The sequence below is a fragment of the Ovis canadensis genome, chromosome Y, assembly GCF_042477335.2.
Source record: "Ovis canadensis isolate MfBH-ARS-UI-01 breed Bighorn chromosome Y, ARS-UI_OviCan_v2, whole genome shotgun sequence".
Taxonomy (NCBI): Eukaryota; Metazoa; Chordata; class Mammalia; order Artiodactyla; family Bovidae; genus Ovis; species Ovis canadensis.
Genome location: NC_091271.1, coordinates 5,570,952 through 5,592,158, shown reverse-complemented (window position 1 = coordinate 5,592,158; position 21,207 = coordinate 5,570,952). Strand labels below are relative to the sequence as shown.

Genomic DNA, 21,207 nt, shown 5'->3' with positions numbered 1-21,207 from the left:
TTATCTCATTAATTTTTTTCTTTCCTATTGAATTTTTCTTCATTTTTATCTCTTTAAATTTTTTTTTTTCCTATTGACAGCTGAAACCGAGAACAGCATCTCCCTGTTTTCTTGCTGATTTTTGATTCCTCCTCTGGCACCATCCATAAACCATTTTCAACATGGATTTGAAAGAACTGGGCATTGGCTGTGTTCTTCTCCATTTGAATGGGGGAAAAAAAAAGATCCTTTCATTCAAACAAAAGCAGACCTTCCATGAACCCATCTGTTTTGCAAACTGTTAACTGTTGTGTCTCTCCCAGGAACTTTAAGTGAGAATCACGATGCCATCATCAGACTCTTTGTGTGGAAACTAAAGATGTCAACCCAATTCACAAAAGGCCATTAAAAAAATATATATATACATATATATATATATATATATATATGTATATATATATCCACAACAACCAGAATATGCAAACACTGTCATTTAAAGATTCTTCCAAGATTCAATGCTGGGCCACTGAAGCACAACTTGCACATTTTCGAGAGTTAAACAGAAAGAAGAAAAATAAAACAGACAGGCAAGCTCCTTGTCACCTTTCCAACAATTTCCCCACACATATCCCATCATACCGGGGCTTCTAAACTAGGCGGCCTCTTCATCAGATTCACCTTAGCAGTTCTGGCGAGAACTAGTCTTCAGAGTGAGAAAAATACAAGAAGTCAAAAAACACAAGAACACTTTCCACAGTGTCCTCGGCGCACATGGCCAAATCTTCCCATCTGGCACATTCTACCCTGACGGTGTTTTGTTGTTTTTTTCCCAAAACAAACACAGTAGCATTTCTGTGAGGCAACGAGCACAACTGCTTTTAATTGTCACAGCCACTCACTGCCATCGGACCTGGCAGGGTGATCACTTCCACAGGGGAGAAATACGGCTGTCTGGTTCGAATTAATGGTGCACTCACTCTTGTGATATGTTGGCCAAGACACATGCATCCAGACACGCCACACTGGTAACAGCTAGCAGACGCTCAAATGTGATCACCACCTCTAATAATTATCCGCAGAACTGATGGTGAAGCCAAAGCTCCGATACTCTGAACACCTGACGCAAAGAGCCGAAAAGACGGTCTTTTCCAGTCCGTGGTGCTGGGAAAGACTGAAGACAGCAGGAGAAGGGGGCGACAGAGGATGAGATGGTTGGATGGCATCACCGACTCGATGGACATGAGTTTGAGCCAACTCCGGGAGATGGTGATGGACAGGGAGGCCTGGCGTGCTGCAGTCCGTGGGGTCACAAAGAGCCAGACACGACTTAGAGAGTCAACGACAATATCTAATAATTGCTTTGTCCTTATACTATAGAATTTCCGTAGAGCAAAGAGATCATTACAAACATATCCAAGCACTTGCATAAGTGCACCACACAAATTCTTCAGATTTGACTTTGCTACAATAAAACCTAAATATGACCAACACAATTATGTAATTTCGAGACATTTAAATATTCAGACATTAAAAAATAATACTTGTAGATTTAATCCTCATCAGCCAGTTTTAGGCAGAAAAATAACACTGACGATGTGTTTGAAAGACAGCACAGCCATCTGAAAAAGGATGGTGGTGTGGTTTAATGAAACTTGCCACGTACACTGCCAACTCCTGCACCGGGAATACAGGAACCCCTCAAATACTTGTGGTGGGTCAAGCATTGTGGGGAAAACCATGACACCCAGTGGGCAAAGACTTTCAATGCTGCATGAATGGCTCTGTGTCCCGTCTTCACTAGTCCTTCCTCCACCCCATCCGGCATCCATCTATCAACTCATCTAGACATCTAACCATAGAAAGAAATTCATAATATGGAAACAGGCAATGCTTTCGTAAGCAATTTTGTATTTTCACACGCATGCATAAAAATTATCCTTTTTATCTGAAAAAGCGTGGATGCTAATGTATAGTTTATGCCCGGATATATGGTATCTGCATCAATGAAACTCCGTAAGTCTATGTCTATAGTACATACATCCATTGCAAAGAATCGTTTAATCTTCATTCATGATCAGAATTCATTCTGTGCTGGCCTACATTTTTTTTTTTCTTCTTTTGGGGGAAAAACCCTCAGAGGAAAGTGAAATGAATCACTCCACTTGGTGAACCCGTAAAAGCAGCAAACGCTATGTGTATATGGAACAGAGCAATCCATGATAAAAACGGGAGCCTTTGGATGAGTAAATTTATTTTTACATTTGTTGTTGCTCTTTTCTTGGCCAGCTTCATTCATTGACTATTTTTCCTCCTGGATGTCATTACGTATGTAAGCCTAAGAAGGTCTATCAGTAGTGGTCCTTTAGGAAAAGTTCCAGATTCCGACCTTATCACAAAACTGATCCAGGACTTGCACCTTGTTCCTGAAGCCCCTGAAATTGTGTGTGTGTGTATGTGTGTGTTGCTCAGTCGTGTCCGACTCTTTGTGACCCACCATGGGACTGCAGCCCACCATGGAATTTTCCAGGCAAGAATACTGGAGTGGGTTGCCATTCCCTTCTCCAGGGGACTCTTTCCCACCCAGGCATGGAACCCAGGTCTCCTGCATTGCAGGCAGATTCTTCACCATCTGAGCCACCAGGGAAGCACCTGAAATTACAGTGTCTTCATTAGCAATAAGGGATATTGATGGACCGGGGTTATTACCATATTGTTGACTATGTTCCCTCCACTATACATTGTCTCCCTAATTTATTTTATAACTGGCATTTTGAGCCTCTCACTCCCCTTCACCTAGTTCCCCCATCCTGCCAACCTCTCGCTTCTGGCAAGCATTAGATTGCTTTCTGTATCTGTGGGTCTCTTCTTGTTTTGTTGCGCTGGTCCACTTGTTCTATCTTTTACATTCCACATGTAACTGAAAAAAAACTACACTAGTAATTTTTCTCTCCTTTATCTAGCTAAGTATAACACCTTCCGAGTCCACCCATGTTGTTTCAAATGTGAACATTCCATTCTTTTTTATGGCCAAGCAATACTCCATTGAATATATCTACCACATCTTCTGTATCCATGCATCTGTTGACGGACACGTAGGCGGCCTCCATGTCCAGGCTACTGTTAACTAGCACTGCTAAGAACACTGGGGTGCATGTAATTTCTGAAATTAGCGCTTTCACTTTCTGTAGATAAAAACGCATGAGTGAAAATCGAGATCACACAGTCCTTCTTTTAATGTTGCTGAGGAACTTCCAAACTGCGCTCCACAGCGGCTGTGCCAATTAACGTTTCTACCAGCAAAAAAAAAAAAAAAAAAAAATTTCTACCAGCAATGCCGGAGGGTTCTCTTTTCTCCATATCCTCACCAACACTTTTTGATGGCCATTCTGAGTGGTGTGAGGGGATACCTCACTGGGATTTTGACTTGCGTTTTCCCGATAATTAGTAATGTCCAGCCCCTTTACAGATGCCTATGGACCATGGGCATGTGGTAATCATACCTTCGGCCCATTTTTTCACCGGACTATTTTATTGTTTTAATATTGAGTTGTATGAGTTTCCTCCCCTCCCTCCCTTCTCTCTCTCTCTACACACACACACACACACACACACACACACACACACACACACACAAATCTTAACCCTTTCAAGCATAACACTTGCAAATATCTTCTCCCATTCAGTAGGTTGCCTTTTTGTTTTGCTGATGGTTTCCTTAACTGTGCAAAAGTGTTTCTTAATTTTTTTAAAAAAATATGGAATGCTTCACAAATTTGCATATCATCTTGCCCGGGGGCCATGCTAATCTTCTCTGTATCACACTGGTGTTGTATACGTGCTGCCAAAGCGAGCACTGAAAAAGCGTTTTAGCCTGACCTAGTCTCTTTTGTTTATTTTTGCTTTTGTTTCCCTTCCCTGAAGAGACAGATCCAGAAAATTACTGCTGAGATTGATGTCAAAGAGCACACTGCCCATGTTTCCTATGAGGAGTTTCATGGCTTCAGCTTTTACATTTAAGTCTTTATGTCACTTTGAGTTAATTTTTGTGTATGATATGAGATAGTGGTCTTTGTGGTTGTTTAATCGCTCAGTCGTCTCTGACTCTTTGCGACCCCATGGACTGTAGCCCTCCAGGCTCCTCTGTCCATGGGATTCTCCAGGCAAGAATACAGGAGTGGGTTGCCATGCTCTCCTCCAGGGGGTCTTCCCAACCCAGTGACTGAGCCCATGTCTGCTTCATTGGCAGAGTATTCCTTACCACTTAGCTACCTGACTGAGCTTGCCTGCCTGCTAAGTCACTTGAGTTGCATCTGACTCTTTGCGACCCCATGGGCTGTAGCCCGCCAGGCTCCTCTGTCCATGAGATTCTCCAGGCAAGAATACTGGAGTGGGTTGCCATTCCCTTCTCCAGGGGATCTTCCCAACCCAGGGATCGAACCCATGTCTCCTGCACTGAAGACAGATTCTTAACTGTCTGAGCCACCAGGGGTGTTGATTTACTGGGATATGACTCAGCCATCAAAAAGAAGGAACTAATGCCATCTACAGCTCCATGGATGGACCGAGAGATTCTCACACCATGTGTGATCCTTCACCATCTGAGTTAACAGGGAAGCCCAAGCCCATCCCTTCTCCAGGGAATCCTCCTGAGCCAGGAATCGAACCAGTGTCTCCTGCGTTGCAGGTGGATTCTTTACCAGCTAAGCTGCCCTGGAAGCCCTTTGGAAGCCCCTAGTGGGGTCCAACAACAAGTGAACAGATAATACAGTCTTATACCCATACAACAGAATACTACACAGTAATAAAGAGGAATTTACAATAGTAATAAATAGCAACAAACAGCAATTAATAGTAACAAATAATAAACATTGATCAACAGTAATAAACAATAGTAAATAGTAACAAATAGTAACAAAGAGTAAGAAACAGTAAGAAACATTACCCAATAGCAATAAATAGTAGCAAACAGTAACAGAGTAATAAATAGTAATAAACAGTAACAAACATTGATCAACAGTAATAAAGAAATAGTAGTAATAGTAACAAACAGTAATAAATAGTAGTAAATAGCAATAAACAGTAATATACATTAACCAATAGCAATAAATAGTAACAAACAGTAACACAGAGTAATAAACAGTATAAAGAGTAATGAAGAGTAATCAGCAGCAATAAAAAAGGAATGCACTGTTCATACACACAGTGAAATGGATGCATCTCAAAAAAAACATCATGCTGAAGGGGAGAAACTAGACAAAAGATCACACACTGCATGATCTTAGTGAGGGATCAAAATACAAACTACCATATATCAGTAGTCTGTGGAGGGAGGAGCAGGAGAGATGAGTTAGTGTACAAGGGCCTTAAACAAATCTTTGAAAGTTACAGGGATGTTCATTGCTTTGACTGAGGTGAAAGTTCGAAGGGCATATCCTGGGTCAAAACGGTTCATGTTACAGACTCTTAACATGTGCAGCTTAGGGCTTCCCTGGTGGCTCAGCCGGTAAAGAATCTGCCCCCAACGCAGGAGACCTGGGTTTGATCCCTGGGTTGGGAAGATTCCCTGGAGAAGGGAAAGGCTACCCACTCCAGTAATCTGACCTGGAGAATCCCACGGACTGTACAGCCCATGGGGTCGCAAAGAGTCAGACAGGGCTGAGCGACTTTCACTTCCACGTGCAGTTTATTTTCTGCCAATTATATCTTAAGTTCTTACAGATAAAAGGATCCAGTGCCACTTAAAAAGGAAAAAAAGGATCCCCTAATGAAGACAGAACATTATTCACCGTAGCTTCTGCTGAAATGATGACACTGTTAAAGGGCTGTGAAGATTCACTGCTTGAAGCAGCCACTTTCACACCACACCTTCCATCTGAACAGCGTCCACCATAAATTATTCTCATCAGTAGCTCAGAAGCATTCGTACTCTCTTCCCAGCCTCCCTCACTGGACAGATGAGGGCCTCAGATCATCACAGGGGTAAAACGGCTGGTCCTGGAACAGACCCAAAGTCAACAGTAGTTGAAGTGAAGTAGTAGGAAGTGACAGAAAGCCTGCATTTCTTTAGCAATTTTACTGGGCTCTCCAGGTCATGTGATGTATGTATAGAAATTCTAGACTCACACGACAGAAAGAAAAACCAGAGGTCAACTTGTCAGTTGCCTTGCCTCTAAGCCCCAGGCAGATACAGGATTTCCCAGCTACTCGGGGTCTTCAGTTTCACTCTCCAACTACAAACAAAAGGCAGTAACTTGCCATCCACGTTCAAGGTCAGAGCTCCCAGCAAAATCTGGGTGCCATTTGCTCACAGTTACAACAAGAGTTCAACAAAGGTAAAATGACCTTGAGGAAGAGAAAAAAAAAAAAAAAAAACACTCTCTGGCAGTCAAGTGGTGATTTTGTTTTCTGTGATTATATTCCTTTGGATGGAAAAGAATTTTCAATGCCAGTGTGATCCAGAATCTTACATTAGCAGTAAGGAGCTAGCTTTTTAAAGACACGATCTTGAAGCAATCCTACCGTGTACTAGGTTTGCAATCTGGGACAATACAAGAGGTCTCTTCATGAAGGTCACGTCCAGTCAAAACTCCAAGCTCAATTAGAATTCCAGAACCACTTGGATTAGTAACTTTCAAAAATTCTTGACACAGATAACCCTTAAGGGAAATTCACATTTGGTTAGTCATTTTAAAAGGACGAAAAGGAAAGCAACGGTAGTTCTGAGGTCAAGTTCCCAGTTAGCTAGAGGAAACAACGAGGGATGCAACGAAAGGTTGAAAATGTCATGGGACATGTGATCCTCGAAGCCAGCCAGCGCTTGAGGAAGGTTTCAGATTTCATCTTCTTCTGCGTGCAGAACGGCGCTGCTCAAGTTACAAGACAAAGAACCACAATTCGATTACAATCATCTTGCTTTGGCAACTTACCTCTGGCCTTATAAAACACGACCTTTTTCCCGACGGTCTGGCGTCTTTAACAACAGAGAACCCAGCACAGATGAGGACAAGAAGACACCTCCGAATCAGGACGCGGTTCGAGGGTGTAAATCCACCACCCAAAGGACGATGAGAATGGTGACCTTCACGTGCAGCCCACTGACCTTCAGAAACCCACAGCTGACTGTTCACAGGACCCGTCAGCAAACACAAACTAATACCATTTACTGAGCCACCAGGGAGGCCCGTTCAAAGCCCGGACGTTATCCCTAAAGAGGAATACATAGATTTATATCTCACTGTGATGGGCAACCTGGAACCAAACCAGGAGAGATAAAGGAATGTACTTAGTACTGAGTGAGTGAATGGTAGGCGCTGAGCCGTGCCTGACTCTTTGCCACCCCATGGACAGTAGCCCACCAGGCTCCTCTGTCCATGGGATTCTCCAGGCAAGAATATGGAGTGGGTTGCCATTTCCTTCTCCAGTACTTACTATGGGGTCACAGTAAGTAAATTTCACTTGTCTTTAACTCTTGTGAAAATTTGTGAACACGGTGCCGATTGCAGCGTCAGTTCCTCAATGGTATGTCGTGCCCTCTTTGGGTACCAGTCAGTCTGCTGACCCTCCCCCTCCTGCCCTGGTTCATCTGTCTGTGGTCCTGTCTGTGATGCCCAGAGCTTTGCTCCTTTTTTCCATCTTCCTGCTTTTATGAACATCTCCCTTTACAGAACCGAGAAGCCACTGGAACTCTGACGTCTGGATGTCCCCAAACCGCCCATTCCAAATAGCCCCCATCTTTGCTTCAGTCTGCTGGGAAAAGATGGAAGGCAGGAGGAGAAAGGTACAACAGAGGATGAGATGGTTGGATGGCATCACCGACGCGACGGACATGAGTTTGAGCAAGCTCCGGGAGTGGGTGATGGACAGGGAAACCTGGCGTGCTGCAGGCCATGGGGTCGTAGAGAGTCAGACGCGACTGGGTGACTGAGCTGAACTGAACTGTCATCGTCTGGGATGTCTTCATCTCAGGCATCTTTGATCAAACATCCCTCTCTCTGGCCACGGGTGGTTCTATTCCTGTAGCCCTTGTCCTGCAAACATCTTCCATCTCCAGCCCTCTAGTCTCTTTATCCTCTCCCCTACATTGTCCAGTCGCTTTCTGTTTCTGCAGGTTCCCGGCCCATGCCTTCAGTTCCTGTGGCCCGTCATTTTACACACATCCTCCTAGGAGTGGTCCAACGCTAAGCTGATCTATGTCCCCCGATATCAGCTTGTGCCTGCATTTGCTCCTTAGCTGTCACAGATCTCTCTTGGGGATGTGTACTACCTCCATTCGACAGATGAGAAATCTGAGAAAGGGATATGCCTAGAATTACATCAGAGACTGGAACTGGGTACCCTGGCCAGTGTGCTCATCCGCACACTTAGGGCTCCCATTACTGTCTAGTGAAGAAACATCAGCACATCTACACTGGTAAGTGGGTGAACGGGGTTTCGGGGGTCTGGCTAGCCATGGTTCCCAAGCAGTGGCCGTGGCCAGTGTAGCTCATGAAACCAACAAGCAGGGCGGAAGATACAAAATACGCAGCATCCAGCTTGGGGAGACTAAACCCTCATGGTACTCGCCTTTGCTTCCAGTTTCTTGGATGCCTACTCCATCCTGACACCTCGTGCAATTTTTTCCTGAGTCTTTGGATAAGATTCTGCTTCTTTTTTTTTTTCTTTTAATTCTTAAACCTTAGATCCCGTGACCACAGCCCTCATTCTCAGCCAAATTATATCCTTTCCTTTATCTAAGGGGCTTCCGTGGTGACTCGGGTGGTAAAGAAATCCGTTTGTGATGCAGGGGACGTGGGTTTCATCGCTGGGTCGGGAAAGATCCCCGGGAGAAGGGCATGGCAACCCACTCGGGTATCTTGCCTGGAGAATCTGGTTGACAGAGGAGCCTGGCGGGCTCTATGGGGTCCATGGGGTCGCAAAGAGTCAGACACGACTGAGTTCACAAGCGTGAAGAGGAAGCACAAGTCCTCACACTGGAACTTCTGAGTGTGAGACGGACGTGAGAAGCCTGTGCACTGTGATGAAGAGTAGCCGCTGCTCACCACGACTAGAAAGCACAAGAGTAGCAACAAAGACTCACTTTGGCCAAAAAAAAAAAAAAATGAGTAACCCTCTTGTCATAGCATAACCTTCGATTTACAGGAAAGCTGCAAGAATGTTACAGAGTTCCCTCCTATTTTAAGGTGCTCCGTTTACCTGGAACTTTGTCATAACGGATGAACTGAGACCGACACACTATTATTCACCGACATCTGTACTTTATTTGCCTTTCCTTGGCACCCCACTCCAGGACTGTTGCCTGGAAAATCCCATGGGCGGAAGAGCCTGGTGGGCTGCAGTCCAGGGGGTCTCGAAGAGTCAGACACAACTGAGCGACTTCACTTTCATGTTTCACTTTCATGCATTGGAGAAGGAGATGGCAACCCACTCCAGTGTTCTTGCCTGGAGAATCCCAGGGACGGGGGAGCCTGGTGGGCTGCCGTCTATGGGGTCGCACAGAGTCAGACATGACTGAGGCGACTTAGCAGCAGCTTTCCCCTAAATGTCCCTGCGTTGCACCGGGATCCTAACTGGGCTATCACATAAACTTTTTAAGGGTCACAGCTTCTTGGTCTCCTTGAGGCTCTGACGGTTTCCCAGACGTTCCCTGGCTTTGATGATCTTGATAGCTTTGGAGGATGCTAGGCAGGTATTTTGTAAAACATCTTTCCATTTCGTTTTCCCCAGCATTTTTCTCACGATTACGCTGAGGTTACGGGCGTTTTGGAGAAGGATCACAGAGGTAAAGTGGCCTTCTCACCCACATCATGTCAAGGTCACATGCTGTCAATAAGACATGACCCAGTTGATACCGACCTTGATCACAGGGCTAACCAAGCATTTCAGGTTTCCCCACTGCAAAATCACCCATCATCTTTTACGTCTGAGGAATATTTTTAAGCATAAAAGAGTCAAGTATTAACTTCAGAGTATCTACATCACCATCAGATGTGGTCATACCTACAGGCACTGTGACTGGTCCTTTGAGGAAAATCACCTCGATTCTGTACAGAGACAGACAGGCATGGTGAGGGGGGTAGGGACACAGAGACGACCCAGTGCTCCAAAGAACAGGGTCTTTCGAGGGACCCAGAGGACACAAGCATCTGAGGTTGAACAAGTATCCTACACCGAACGCGGAAACAGGAAGCTGAGCAGACAGGACAATATGCTCATTATTTGGGAAGCAAGTTCGGTTGCTGTCACACAAAGACTCGAAACACACCTGATAGGCTAGATGTTTGAGTCTCTCTCCTGGGACACCCCAGAGATATGGCTGTGTGGTTAAGGGCTGGAGGGCTAACTTTGCAATCCTCCACATGTGACTCCATACCTGTGAGTTATGGTCCCCTGGTGTATCTGTCTTAATATCTGTGAGTTAAGGTCTCCAAAATCACTGCAGATGGTGATTGCAGCCATGAAATTAAAAGACGCTTACACTTTGGAAGAAAAGTTATGACCAACCTAGATGGCATATTAAAAAGCAGAGACATTACTTTGCCAACAAAGGCCCGTCTAGTCAAGGCTATGGTTTTTCTAGTGGTCATGTATGGATGTGAGAGTTGGACTGTGAAGAAAGCTGAGTGCTGAAAAATTGATGCTTTTCAAGTGTGCTGTTGGAGAAGACTCTTGAGAGTCCCTTGGACTGCAAGGAGATCCAACCAGTCCATTCTAAAGGAGATCAGTCCTGGGTGTTCTCTGAAAGGAATGATGCTAAAGCTGAAACTCCAATACTTTGGCCACCTCGTGCAAAGAGTTGACTCATTGGAAAAGACTCTGATGCTGGGAGGGATTGGGGGTGGGAGAAGGGGACGACAGAGGATGAGATGGCTGGATGACATCACTGACTCGATAGATGTGAGTTTGAGTGAACTCCAGGAGTTGGTGATGGACAAGGAGGCCTGGCGTGCTGCGATTCATAGGGTCACAAAGAGTCGGACACGACTGAGCAACCAAACTGAACTGAACTGAAGGTCATCTGGACCACCATTTGTCAACGGGAAGGAAAGAAGAATAGAAGGGATCTGAACTCCTTTCTCAAAAACCAGAGGCAGAAACTGTTCAGAAATGGTAATGTGGTTACCATTCTATTCCACTGACCTGAAGTTAGTTAACGCTGGGCCGCATACCAAGCTACATGGTAGGTGGGCCGTGTATGAACAGGATCTAACTGGATGCCTGTCTGCTCGCTAAGACTAGCTGAGGTTTATGTGGATAAAGTACCTAGAAAAGAATGGATAAGGGGAGAATAAACTGGTTTAAAAGGAGCAGGTCTTCCTGGAGAAGGAAATGGCAACCCACAGCAGTATTCTTGCCTGGAGAATCCCATGGACAGAGGAATCTGGCGGGCTATAGTCTATGGGGGTCACAGAGTCAGACACGACTGAGTGACTCACACTGAGATATTTGTATTCTTCATTTATATAATATGTACTTAAATTATATGGCAGAAGAATAGTTAATAATATGGGGAAATGTTCCTGATATTTTATTGAGTAAATAGAACATAGCAAAGTGTATTAGAAAATAATATCAACTGTGTTAATCTAATTTGGTTTAAAAGAAAAACTACATACATGCACAGAAAAAAACTGAAAAGCTATCTATCAAAACTTTGATAGACAATTTCTCTGTGCCTCAGTTTCTTCAGTTTAAAAGTGAGGATAATGAGAGGACTTATTCCATGGGGTTGTGATAAAGAGTAAATAAAATAATAGTTATTAAAAAAAAAAAAAAGGAGCAGGTCTTTAACTCCATATCTGGAGTCAGGTGGCTTGCCATTTGTTCAAAGAGAAAGATGGCATCTGCAGCAAAGCTGCAAATACCACGGGCGTCCTGTTCAGTTGACTCATCAACACGCTTCTCCAAGTCCGCTCAAACAAGTCAGTCCAATGGAGCTGAGACAGAAAACAAAGCGCCTGAAATTCTCCAGCTTGGATGGTGGCCCTAGTCTCTGTTGCTAATGCAACATCAGCTTTGGGTTCTGGTGTTTCAGTAATAAGGAGACCAGCTCTCCAGGCTCCGATTCTTTCTACCCTACGAATCTTCGCTCTGCGGATCATGCAGACACAGGTGGAGCTTCTCACAGTTGCCTCTTGTGAGTCTTCCAACCGTGCACTCAGGTCTCAGGGAAATAAGCTCACTGCCCCCAGCTGTCCCCAATCCTATGTTCACCCGACTCTCAGAATCTCCCACTCTGACTGAGGGGAATCATTCGGACTCTGGGACCCAGTGGTGTCAGAATCAGCTCCGAGGCGGTATCAGGCACAACCTAAGATGCAAGACAGGCGATACTTGCGCCGTTTCTGACACGCAGGGGAGGGCCAACAGCCCCCAGGAGGAAGGGAGGAGGTAGACCGCAGTTCACACCTGAGCATCGTCTCGGTTACTTGGTCTCCGCGGCACGGCTCCTCTCATCATGTGGAGGTCTCGGGGTTCACTGAGAAACCGAGACCACTGCTACCCTCAAGCTGGCTTCTGGTTGCCAGTCCTACTGGGGCTTCCTGGGCACAGGTCAGGTAGAACAGTAGCAAGACTGCTGAAGTCTCCAACACGGAGAAAACAGAGGATGAGATGGAGGCTAAGTAATGCACGGACCCGAAAGGGCACCTGACAACAGCTAGGAACGCGGAAGATCCAAGACCTTGCCCTTTATACCCACCACGGTTGACGGTCTACAGCAAGCTCAGCAAAAGCAGCTCTGTGCGATCCAGCTCAAGGGACTGAATTCAAGAACCCATCGCTGACAGTAGCCTGATAGTATATTCCAGTGAAAGTCATGCCTGAGCCTGCTGCAGTAAGGATGAGCATGGAATACTTCTGCAGCAGCAATCATACATACCAGCACAAATTCGGCATTCTCTGAGCAGTTTGGAGGGGTTTTTTATAGGCATTCACAGTCAAATGACATAAATTCAGTGTTTCGTCACTGACTCATCTAAATGAGAAATGGGGAAAACATACAGGAAAACAAATTCATAATTTTCTGACTTACAGACAAGGTGAAATTAATGACAACCGTTTCAAGACCCAAGACGAATGTCTTTATTTCAAAACTAAGATTACAACTGAAATAAATCTTCAGTTCAGTTCAGTCGTTCAGTCATGTCCGACTCTTTGCGACCCCATGAATCGCAGCACGCCGGGCCTCCCTGTCCATCGCCAACTCCTGGAGTTCACTCAGACTCACGTCCATCGAGTCAGTGATGCCATCCAGCCATCTCATCCTCTGTCGTCCCCTTCTCCACCTGCCCCCAATCTCTCCCAGCATCAGTCTTCTCCAATGAGTCAACTCTTTGCGTGAGGTGGCCAAAGTACTGGAGTTTCAGCTTTAGCATCATTCCTTCCAAAGAAATCCCAGGGCTGATTTCCTTCAGAATGGACTGGTTGGATCTCCTTGCAGTCCAAGGGACTCTCAAGAGTCTTCTCCAACACCACAGTTCGAAAACATCAATTCTTTGGTGCTCAACCTTCTTCACAGGACAAGTTAACACAGCCTTAAATTTCAAAGGTGTCCAAAATGAACTCACGTGGCTTGATAATTTGCTGAATTTACTGAAGCAATGTTCTGGATACCTTGAAAACATTTCACCTTATTCTGAGCCTAATTAGAAAGAAACGACGTGATTGACTCTTTTTCCGCGATGAGAAATGAGGAGGGTTTTCTTTCCTCTGTCATACAGGAAACACCGTTTTTATTAAACGACGTCACAACTGTGTGTCCTCTGTGCATACAGGGCAAAATCATCAAATGCCACCTCTTCCTTTCCCGATGTGAGTGGCATGCGGATGTTCAGTTTAGCTTTAAGATCTACTCCGACTTTAAGATCTACTCCAACTCGGGCAGAATGTTAAGCATTTCATTACTATACATGTGCCCCGTTCTACTGTTTAAATTTGTTTCTTTGTAATAACAAAGTTGCACCACAACAGCTAGCCAAGTAGATGCCACGTCAGTGTTCAAGGTGGATGAATTACACCCACAGTCTGCCTAATGAGGCACAGGAATGATTGAGCAGAGAGACCGAGGAACTGGTGATAGTTCACGTGGAACCCCTCAAGGCTGTGAGGGGAGGTGCCCACGAATAAGCAGTCTGCACACTGTGATTAAACAAAACAACAACAACAAAAAAGGGCGCGAACGCATCGCGTCCACAGGCACACATCCAGAGCGGGGAGGAACGCTTACCTCAGGGGTGTCCTTGCAGCTTCCGACGGACCCGCACCACTCAACAGGACGGAAGTCAAAGCCACGTACTTCTGCAGGTCGCTGGGGCTGGGTTTCCCTCTCCTGAAAACAGAGGTTTCCTCATCAGAATACCACTCCCTCAGCATGCTGAATCAACCCCTTTGCTGCGGATTGGTCTGATACGATTTCCAGCCCACTTGTAGGAGGCGGTAACAAAGTTGTGTTTACACGTACAGCTGTTTCGACAGACAAGTGCAACTGTGGTCGGGACGTCGTCATGCACGCCAACAGTTAAGGGAGGTGCCAGCGGGTCTGGCAGGGGCGCTTGAGACTGCACACACACCCGGGGGTTGAGAGGACTGTCCCAGAGTGTTCCATCTGGGCAAGGTGCCTCTATGCTCATCTAAATGGCTGCTGCAAACCCTGGGGCATTTAGCTCCAGACTGGGCAAGGTGCCGCTTTGCCAGCAGTGGGTGGAAAACCACACTTCCCGGGTGGAGTTAGCGCTAAAGAACCCGCCTGTTGACGCAGGAGATGTAAGAGACACAGGTTCGATCCCCAGGTCGGGAAGATTCCCCTGGAGGAAGAAATGGCAACCCACTCCAGTGTTCCGGCCTGGAGAATCCCATGGACAGAGGAGCCTGGTGGGCTACAGTCAACAGGGTCTCAAGAGTCAGACACGACTGAAGCGACTTAGCACACACAGACTCAGAATGGAGTCCACAAACACTGGAACCTTCACTCCCCAGGGAAGGGTTTCCAACAACAAGCTGTTGTCAATGCGTCCCCATCACCGGCACCAACGTGTGGCTCTCAATTTACCAGGCCAACTCTTCAGAGAATCAACTCGTAGAAAGGTTCGCCTCAACCATTCCTTTCATCAACCCCCTTGCCTGGAACGATCACCTAGTATCTGAGCGTGGTATCTTTTTATTGGCTTATTAAGAGATGAAACTCCAGTACTTTGGCCACCTCATGCGAAGAGTTGATTCATTGGAAAAGACTGATGCTGGGAGGGATTGGGGGCAGGAGGAGAATGGGACGACAGAGGATGAGATGGCTGGATGGCATCACCGACTCAATGGACGTAAGTTTGAGTGAACTCCGGGAGTTGGTGATAGACAGGGAGGCCTGGCGTGCTGCGGTTCATGGGGTCACAAAGAGTTGGACACGACTGAGCAACTGAAATGGACTGAACTGAACTGATCCTGTACTCTTACTGCCTTGTGAGGTGATTATTGTAATTTCTGCCATGAACCTGTGCTAAATGATTGGTCAAGATGACCTCAGTGTCTAACCAAAATTTGCTGCTCCAAGAAAACACCCTTGTGAAGAGTATGGTTTCCGATTATGATGCATGAATGCTTGCTGTCCCTAAAAAAGGATTTGGGGGAAAATCTTTTTCTTTTTTTTTCCCCCAAATCTGTGAAGAAAATTCCTAGATAGGGGCAACGAGAACAAGACATGATGGGACTGTTTTGCATGAATTTCCTGGTGCAAAAGACCATGACACTGGTGGCACTGATACTGATACAAAGCTCACTCAAGGTTTTCAGGATAACTCTTCAGGAGAAGGAAACGGCAACCCACTCCAGTGTTCTTTTTTTTTTTTTTTTTTAAAAACCATACATCCTTTTTATTGTTAAGTCATAAAGAGGTATCAAAATTAAAAGCAAAAATTACAGGTTAAGACTTAACGTAACTACTAGGAGGGTCAAAGGAAGTGAAAATGGGACTAGGCGCAGGGCAATATGAATTAATGAACATGGGAAGGACAAGGATGGGGAGAACAGTGAGCATGTGCTGAAGATACTAGGGGAGAGGATCTGGTGAAAATTTTGATCTTAGACAAGCGCCTAGGTAAAGAAATAATGGGACAAGATTTCTAAACCCCGCTATGTGCTTAAGAGTCATCCTCGCCATTGGCGCTGTCTCTGTCATCCTCTCCTTCCTCAGCCTCTTTTTCATCATCCTTGATCAACTCCAGCTGGTCATCCCCCCGATCTTCATTATCATCATCATCCAGTAGGTCCCCCTCCTCAGCAGAGTCATCTGCACCCCCCTCAGACTCCATCTTCACATTAGTCTCATCTTTCTTCAGGGAGCTGCTGCTCTGCTCCTCTTCTGACTTATCATTCTTCATCTCTCCTTGTTTGCTCTGTTCTTTTTCAATTTTTTCCAGGCTTTCCAGTAAAGAGTCCACTTTTTGTTTTATCTGGGTTAACTCCTTCTTAATGGTCTGAAGGTCATCTCCTTTCAACTTTCCAGACTTAGAAGAAGATCCCCGCTGTCCACTCTTAGAATTGAAGCCACTTTTGCCCCTTCGTGAGGTGTTTCCTGATACACGCTGGCGTTTTGAGGGCACTACAGCCCGAGCAATAGGAGGAGGAGGAGGAACACGTGCTGGGTAACTGTACATCCTGTCGTAATAATCCCGTTGAAAGTCATAGTCCAAGTCAAAAGATGAGCTGAGTAGAGGGGACGGAGAAGGGTGTTCTGGTACTGACCCGTACATCTCCGCTGCAGATTGTTTCACACCTGCTTTTCTTCGGTTCACTTTTGGCTCTGCAGCCAGATTAATATCTAAAACCTGGCCAGCAATCATTCTGCCATCCTCTCCTGCCACAGCAGCCCGGGCATTTCTCTCATTAACATACTGAACAAAGGCAAAGCCCTTATGAACAGAGCAACCCACGATTTTGCCGTATTTTGAGAAGATTGCCTCCACGTCAGATTTCTTGACCACAAGGGTATTGAGATTCCCAATGAATACACGAGAGTTCATGGAGCGAGGATCCGTCTTGTTGGTAACATTGCTGGCCATTGTCTTTGATGATACGGTGCCTCACAAAGCTGAAAAATGTAGCTGAAGATCAAAAAAATCTCACTCAAGCAAGTTCCACTAACTTATATATTTCAAGTGATTTGTAACCAGGAGGGGGAAGGGAGAAGAGATTCGATTCTGAATCTCCTACCCCTGGGTTCTACGTGAAGAAGCCGATGGCTGCTCGAGGTCGGCAACGCAGTCGCAATCGCTCAGTCTTCGCCTCTTCACCCACTCCAGTGTTCTTGCTGGAGAATCCCAGGGACGGGGGAGCCTGGTGGGCTGCTGTCTATGGGGTCACACAGAGTCGGACACGACTGAAATGACTTAGCAGCAGCAGCAGCAACAGCAGACTCATGCATTGGAGAAGACAATGGCACCCCACTCCAGTACCCTTGCCTGGAGAGTCCCATGGACGGAGGAGCCTGGTGGGCTGCAGTCCATGGGGTCACGAAGAGTTGGACACGACTGAGCGACCTCCCTCTCCCTTTCCCTTCAGGTTTTGAGCTCTTTCAGAAATAAAACATGAAAGTTACAAGTCCACACATCTCCTTCTGTTTAATTAGGGAAAATGCCCTTGGATAGTAGTTTAGAGACAAGAACAACCACTGGCTTCTTTCAACTTGTCCTGCCTTATATTATGATATCAAATTGCAGGTAATTATCCCTGCATGTGTCTGCACAGGACTCCTATAAAGAAAACCAAATTTAGTAACTGCAAGATACTATCTGTTTAATTTAGTGTATCAGTAACTTTCCATCTATAGTTCCCAGATAGCACTGGAAAGTATGAGGGGGAAAAAAAAAATCACTGACTTTGTTATTTCCTCAGGCAGCAAAGAGATCAGTGGTATCTGGCCTCTTTGAGGCCTATTGATAAATCAGTGTCTGCATTTTGAACTGTTGCATTTGAAACACCACCGGGTTGTAAGCTGGTACTCAAAGCTTTTCTTTGTAAAGTTTTGCAGAGTTGTATCCACGACACTCACTCACAGTTTCTACATGTAGAATCTGGCTTCATGGAATAACTCTCCTGTATCCACTTTGATGTAACAGTGTTGCAGAATCCTGCATTAGAAAAGAGGGCAGAGGGACTTCCCTGGCCCTCTTGTGGTTAAGAATCAGCCTGCAGGGGGGACACACGTTTGCTCCCTGCTCTGGGAAGACCCCACGTGCCCTGGAGCAACTGGGCTGTGTGCTACAAGCACTGGATCCTGGGCTCCTGTGTCCATTCTCTGCAACAAGAGAAGCCACCCCGTGAGAATCCCAAGCCCTGCAACCAGAGAGGAGAGTACACACAGAAACGAAGACCCTGGACAGCCAAAAATTAAAGAAAGATAAGAAAATGGAAAAGAACAGGGGGCATGATCTCCTGGAGAGAGAAGATCCCCCAAGATGCTCCCTGCCCTTGTGGTGATCACAGTCACCCGGGGTCCTCCGTCTGCAGGGGAGCAGGGAGCAGGCAGAGAAGACGGAGGGGCACGTGGCTTGGGCCATCCCTTGAGGGGCCAGCATGCGGCCCTACCGTGAGTCCCATCACAATCTTATGAGTGTGCTGACGCCCCCGCCAAGTAAGGGTCTGCTCCCTCAGGCAGCACATGTTCTTCGGGACCCCGGGGCTCACAGCACAGACCTCAGTACAAGAGAGACACCTCGCCCGCATCTCCTGAAGCAAGGTCGTGTTTCCATTCCTAACACCCACCATTAGGATACTTTGTTTTCAATTTTTTCATTTAAACACAGAGTATGTGCGGTTCTTTTTACTCCTGTTCCCTTTGTTCTGTTGATTGAAAATGACAGCAATTCTTAATCCCTTAAAACTGAAAGTGTTACTCACACAGTCGTGTCAGACTCTTTGCGACCCCCGTGGACCGTAGCCCTGTAGCCCACCAGGCTCTTCTGTCCATGGGATTCTCCAGGCCAGAATGCTGGAGTGGGTTGTCATTTCCTTCTCCAGTGGACTGTCCTGAGCCAGGTACCCAATCCAGGTCTCTCACATTGCAGGCAGATTCTTTACCCTCTGAGCCACCAAGGAAACCCCTCTAATAAAGTGAAGTGTTAGTTACTCAGCCGTGTTCCCCTCTTTGCAACCCCCCATGAAGACTGGTTCCAAATAGGAACAGGAGTGCATCAAAGCTGTATATTGCCACCCTGCTTATTTAACTTATATGCAGAGTACATCATGAGAAACGCTGGACTGGAAGAAACACAAGCTGGAATCAAGATTGCCGGGAGAAATATCAATAACCTCAGATATGCAGATGACACCACCCTTATGGCAGAAAGTGAAGAGCAACTAAAAAGCCTCTTGATGAAAGTGAAAGAGGAGAGTGAAAAAGTTGGCCGAAAGCTCAACATTCAGAAAACGAAGATCATGGCATCCGGTCCCATCACTTCATGGGAAATAGATGGGGAAACAGTGGAAACAGTGTCAGACTTTATTTCTTTGGGCTCCAAAATCACTGCAGATGGCGATTGCAGCCATGAAATTAAAAGACGCTTACTCCTTGGAAGAAAAGTTATGACCAACCTAGACAGTATATTCAAAAGCAGAGACATTACTTTGCCGACTAAGGTCCATCTAGTCAAGGCTATGGTTTTTCCAGTGGTCATGTATGGATGTGAGAGTTGGACTGTGAAGAAGGCTGAGTGCCGAAGAATTGATGCTTTTGAACTGTGGTGTTGGAGAAGACTCTTGAGAGTCCCTTGGACTGCAAGGAGATCCAACCAGTCCATTCTGAAGGAGATCAATCCTGGGATCTCTTTGGAGGGAATGATGCTAAAGCTGAAGCTCCAGTACTTTGGACACCTCATGCGAAGAGTTGACTCATTGGAAAAGACTCTGATGCTAGGAGGAATTGGGGGCAGGAGAAGAAGGGGACGACAGAGGATGAGATGGCTGGATGGCATCACTGACTCGACGGACGTGAGTCTGAGTGAACTCCGGGAGCTGGTGATGGACAGGGAGGCCTGGCATGCTGTGATTCATGGGGTCGCAAAGAGTCGGACACGACGGAGTGACTGAACTGAACTGAACTGATGGACTGTAGCCCACCAGGCTCCTCTGTCCATGGGATTCTCCAGGCAAGAACACTGGAGTGGGTTGCCATGCCCTCCTCCAGGGGATCTTCCCAACCCAGGGATCAAACCCGTATCTCTAACATCTCCTGCACTGGCAGATGGGTTCTTTACCAGTAGCACCACCTGGGAAGACCCTTGATCCCTTAGACCTTTATTAATAAATTATCTATCGAATATTGATGGGTTAGTAAAACAAAGGCCATTATGAATTTCACTGAGCTAACCAATGCATTTTTCGTATGGAAATGTTTGTCTGAAGCTATGTTAATGTACCATGCGTTTACGCCAGACTCTGTCTTCAAGTTGGTTCTGAGCCTTTGCCTTGACAGACCAGTATGTTCTACATTGTTGTCTTAATCTGTGCTAACGAAACTATATATTTGGGTGGAAATCTGCCTTTCCTCAAGACTCATGTCAATTGTTTTATGGCCCGGGATGGCTCACCTGGTGCCAGTCTCTGAGTTTTGAGACATTTCCTTCCTCTGATTAGCAGACTGCTAGTAGCTATACAACATCCGTCTAAAGACTAGCCGGAGGGCTCTCTTTCCGCGCCCTTCTGGTGTCTGTGTCAGAAGCTTTCTCTCTCTCTTTTATGCTTTAATAAAACTTTATGACACAAAAGCTCTGAGCAATCAAGCCTCGTCCCTGGCCCCAGACTGAATTCTTCTCCTCTGGAGGCCAAGAATCCCGGCGTCTTCCGTGGTTAAGCAGCAACCTTTCACGCCCAAGCAGGAAAGGGCCGAGTCGGGGTTCAGGCTGCTTGACTGGTCATGCTTCCACGGCCCTCGCTGCCACAGAGGCCATTCCACCTGCACAGACCCCAACTGGCCACCAGCACAGCCCCTGGCAACCACGGTCCCAAAGCCACAAGACCTCTTTTCCCAATTCCTTTTAAGAAGGGTTGTGGACAAGGCTGTCAGGGCAAATGAAGCTGGTTACTACGACAGTTACTACTCTCCCAAAACGGGGCCACGTGCTCCAAAAATACATCGAGAGCAACTTCTTAAGTTTTTCTTTCTGTTTTTCTTAAAAACAGATCTGGAGATGGAGGGATGAACTGTAAGAGTAACAGTGAGACACACAGTGGACTCTCGACCAT

General features: G+C 46.1%; 2 protein-coding genes and 1 non-coding gene across 41 annotated transcripts in view; all 3 read right to left on the bottom strand.

Moving 5' to 3' along the window:
• The window catches only part of LOC138431407 (uncharacterized), a 332,640-nt gene that overhangs the window by 160,574 nt on the left and 150,859 nt on the right, over positions 1-21,207 (bottom strand). For 36 of the 38 annotated variants that reach the window (XR_011446038.1, XR_011446041.1, XR_011446046.1 and 33 more), the window contains one exon: positions 14,204-14,305. Coding sequence is in view for 14 of the 38 variants with exons in the window: in XM_069573521.1 (XP_069429622.1) it covers positions 14,204-14,305 (102 nt within the window). In the remaining 24 variants the exon portion in view is untranslated. Of the gene's footprint in view, positions 1-13,035; positions 13,619-14,203; positions 14,306-21,207 lie in introns of those variants that run through there. The other 2 variants (XR_011446044.1, XR_011446029.1) reach the window with 1 other exon arrangement.
• LOC138431543 (U6 spliceosomal RNA) lies at positions 3,729-3,833 on the bottom strand. Its single transcript, XR_011253720.1, has one exon. It is a non-coding gene; the product is annotated as a U6 spliceosomal RNA (small nuclear RNA).
• Positions 15,801-17,260, bottom strand: LOC138431414 (heterogeneous nuclear ribonucleoprotein C-like). 2 transcript variants are annotated; one of them, XM_069573548.1, is made up of 3 exons: positions 17,136-17,260; positions 16,711-17,090; positions 15,801-16,671 (listed from the first exon to the last, which is right to left on the bottom strand). In XM_069573548.1, exons 2-3 carry the CDS (start codon positions 17,025-17,027, stop codon positions 16,107-16,109), a joined length of 882 nt encoding a protein of 293 aa, XP_069429649.1. In that variant the 5' UTR covers positions 17,028-17,090; positions 17,136-17,260; the 3' UTR covers positions 15,801-16,106. The 2 variants fall into 2 exon arrangements, with proteins under 2 accessions (XP_069429649.1, XP_069429648.1); XM_069573547.1 differs by having other exon boundaries at positions 15,804-17,090.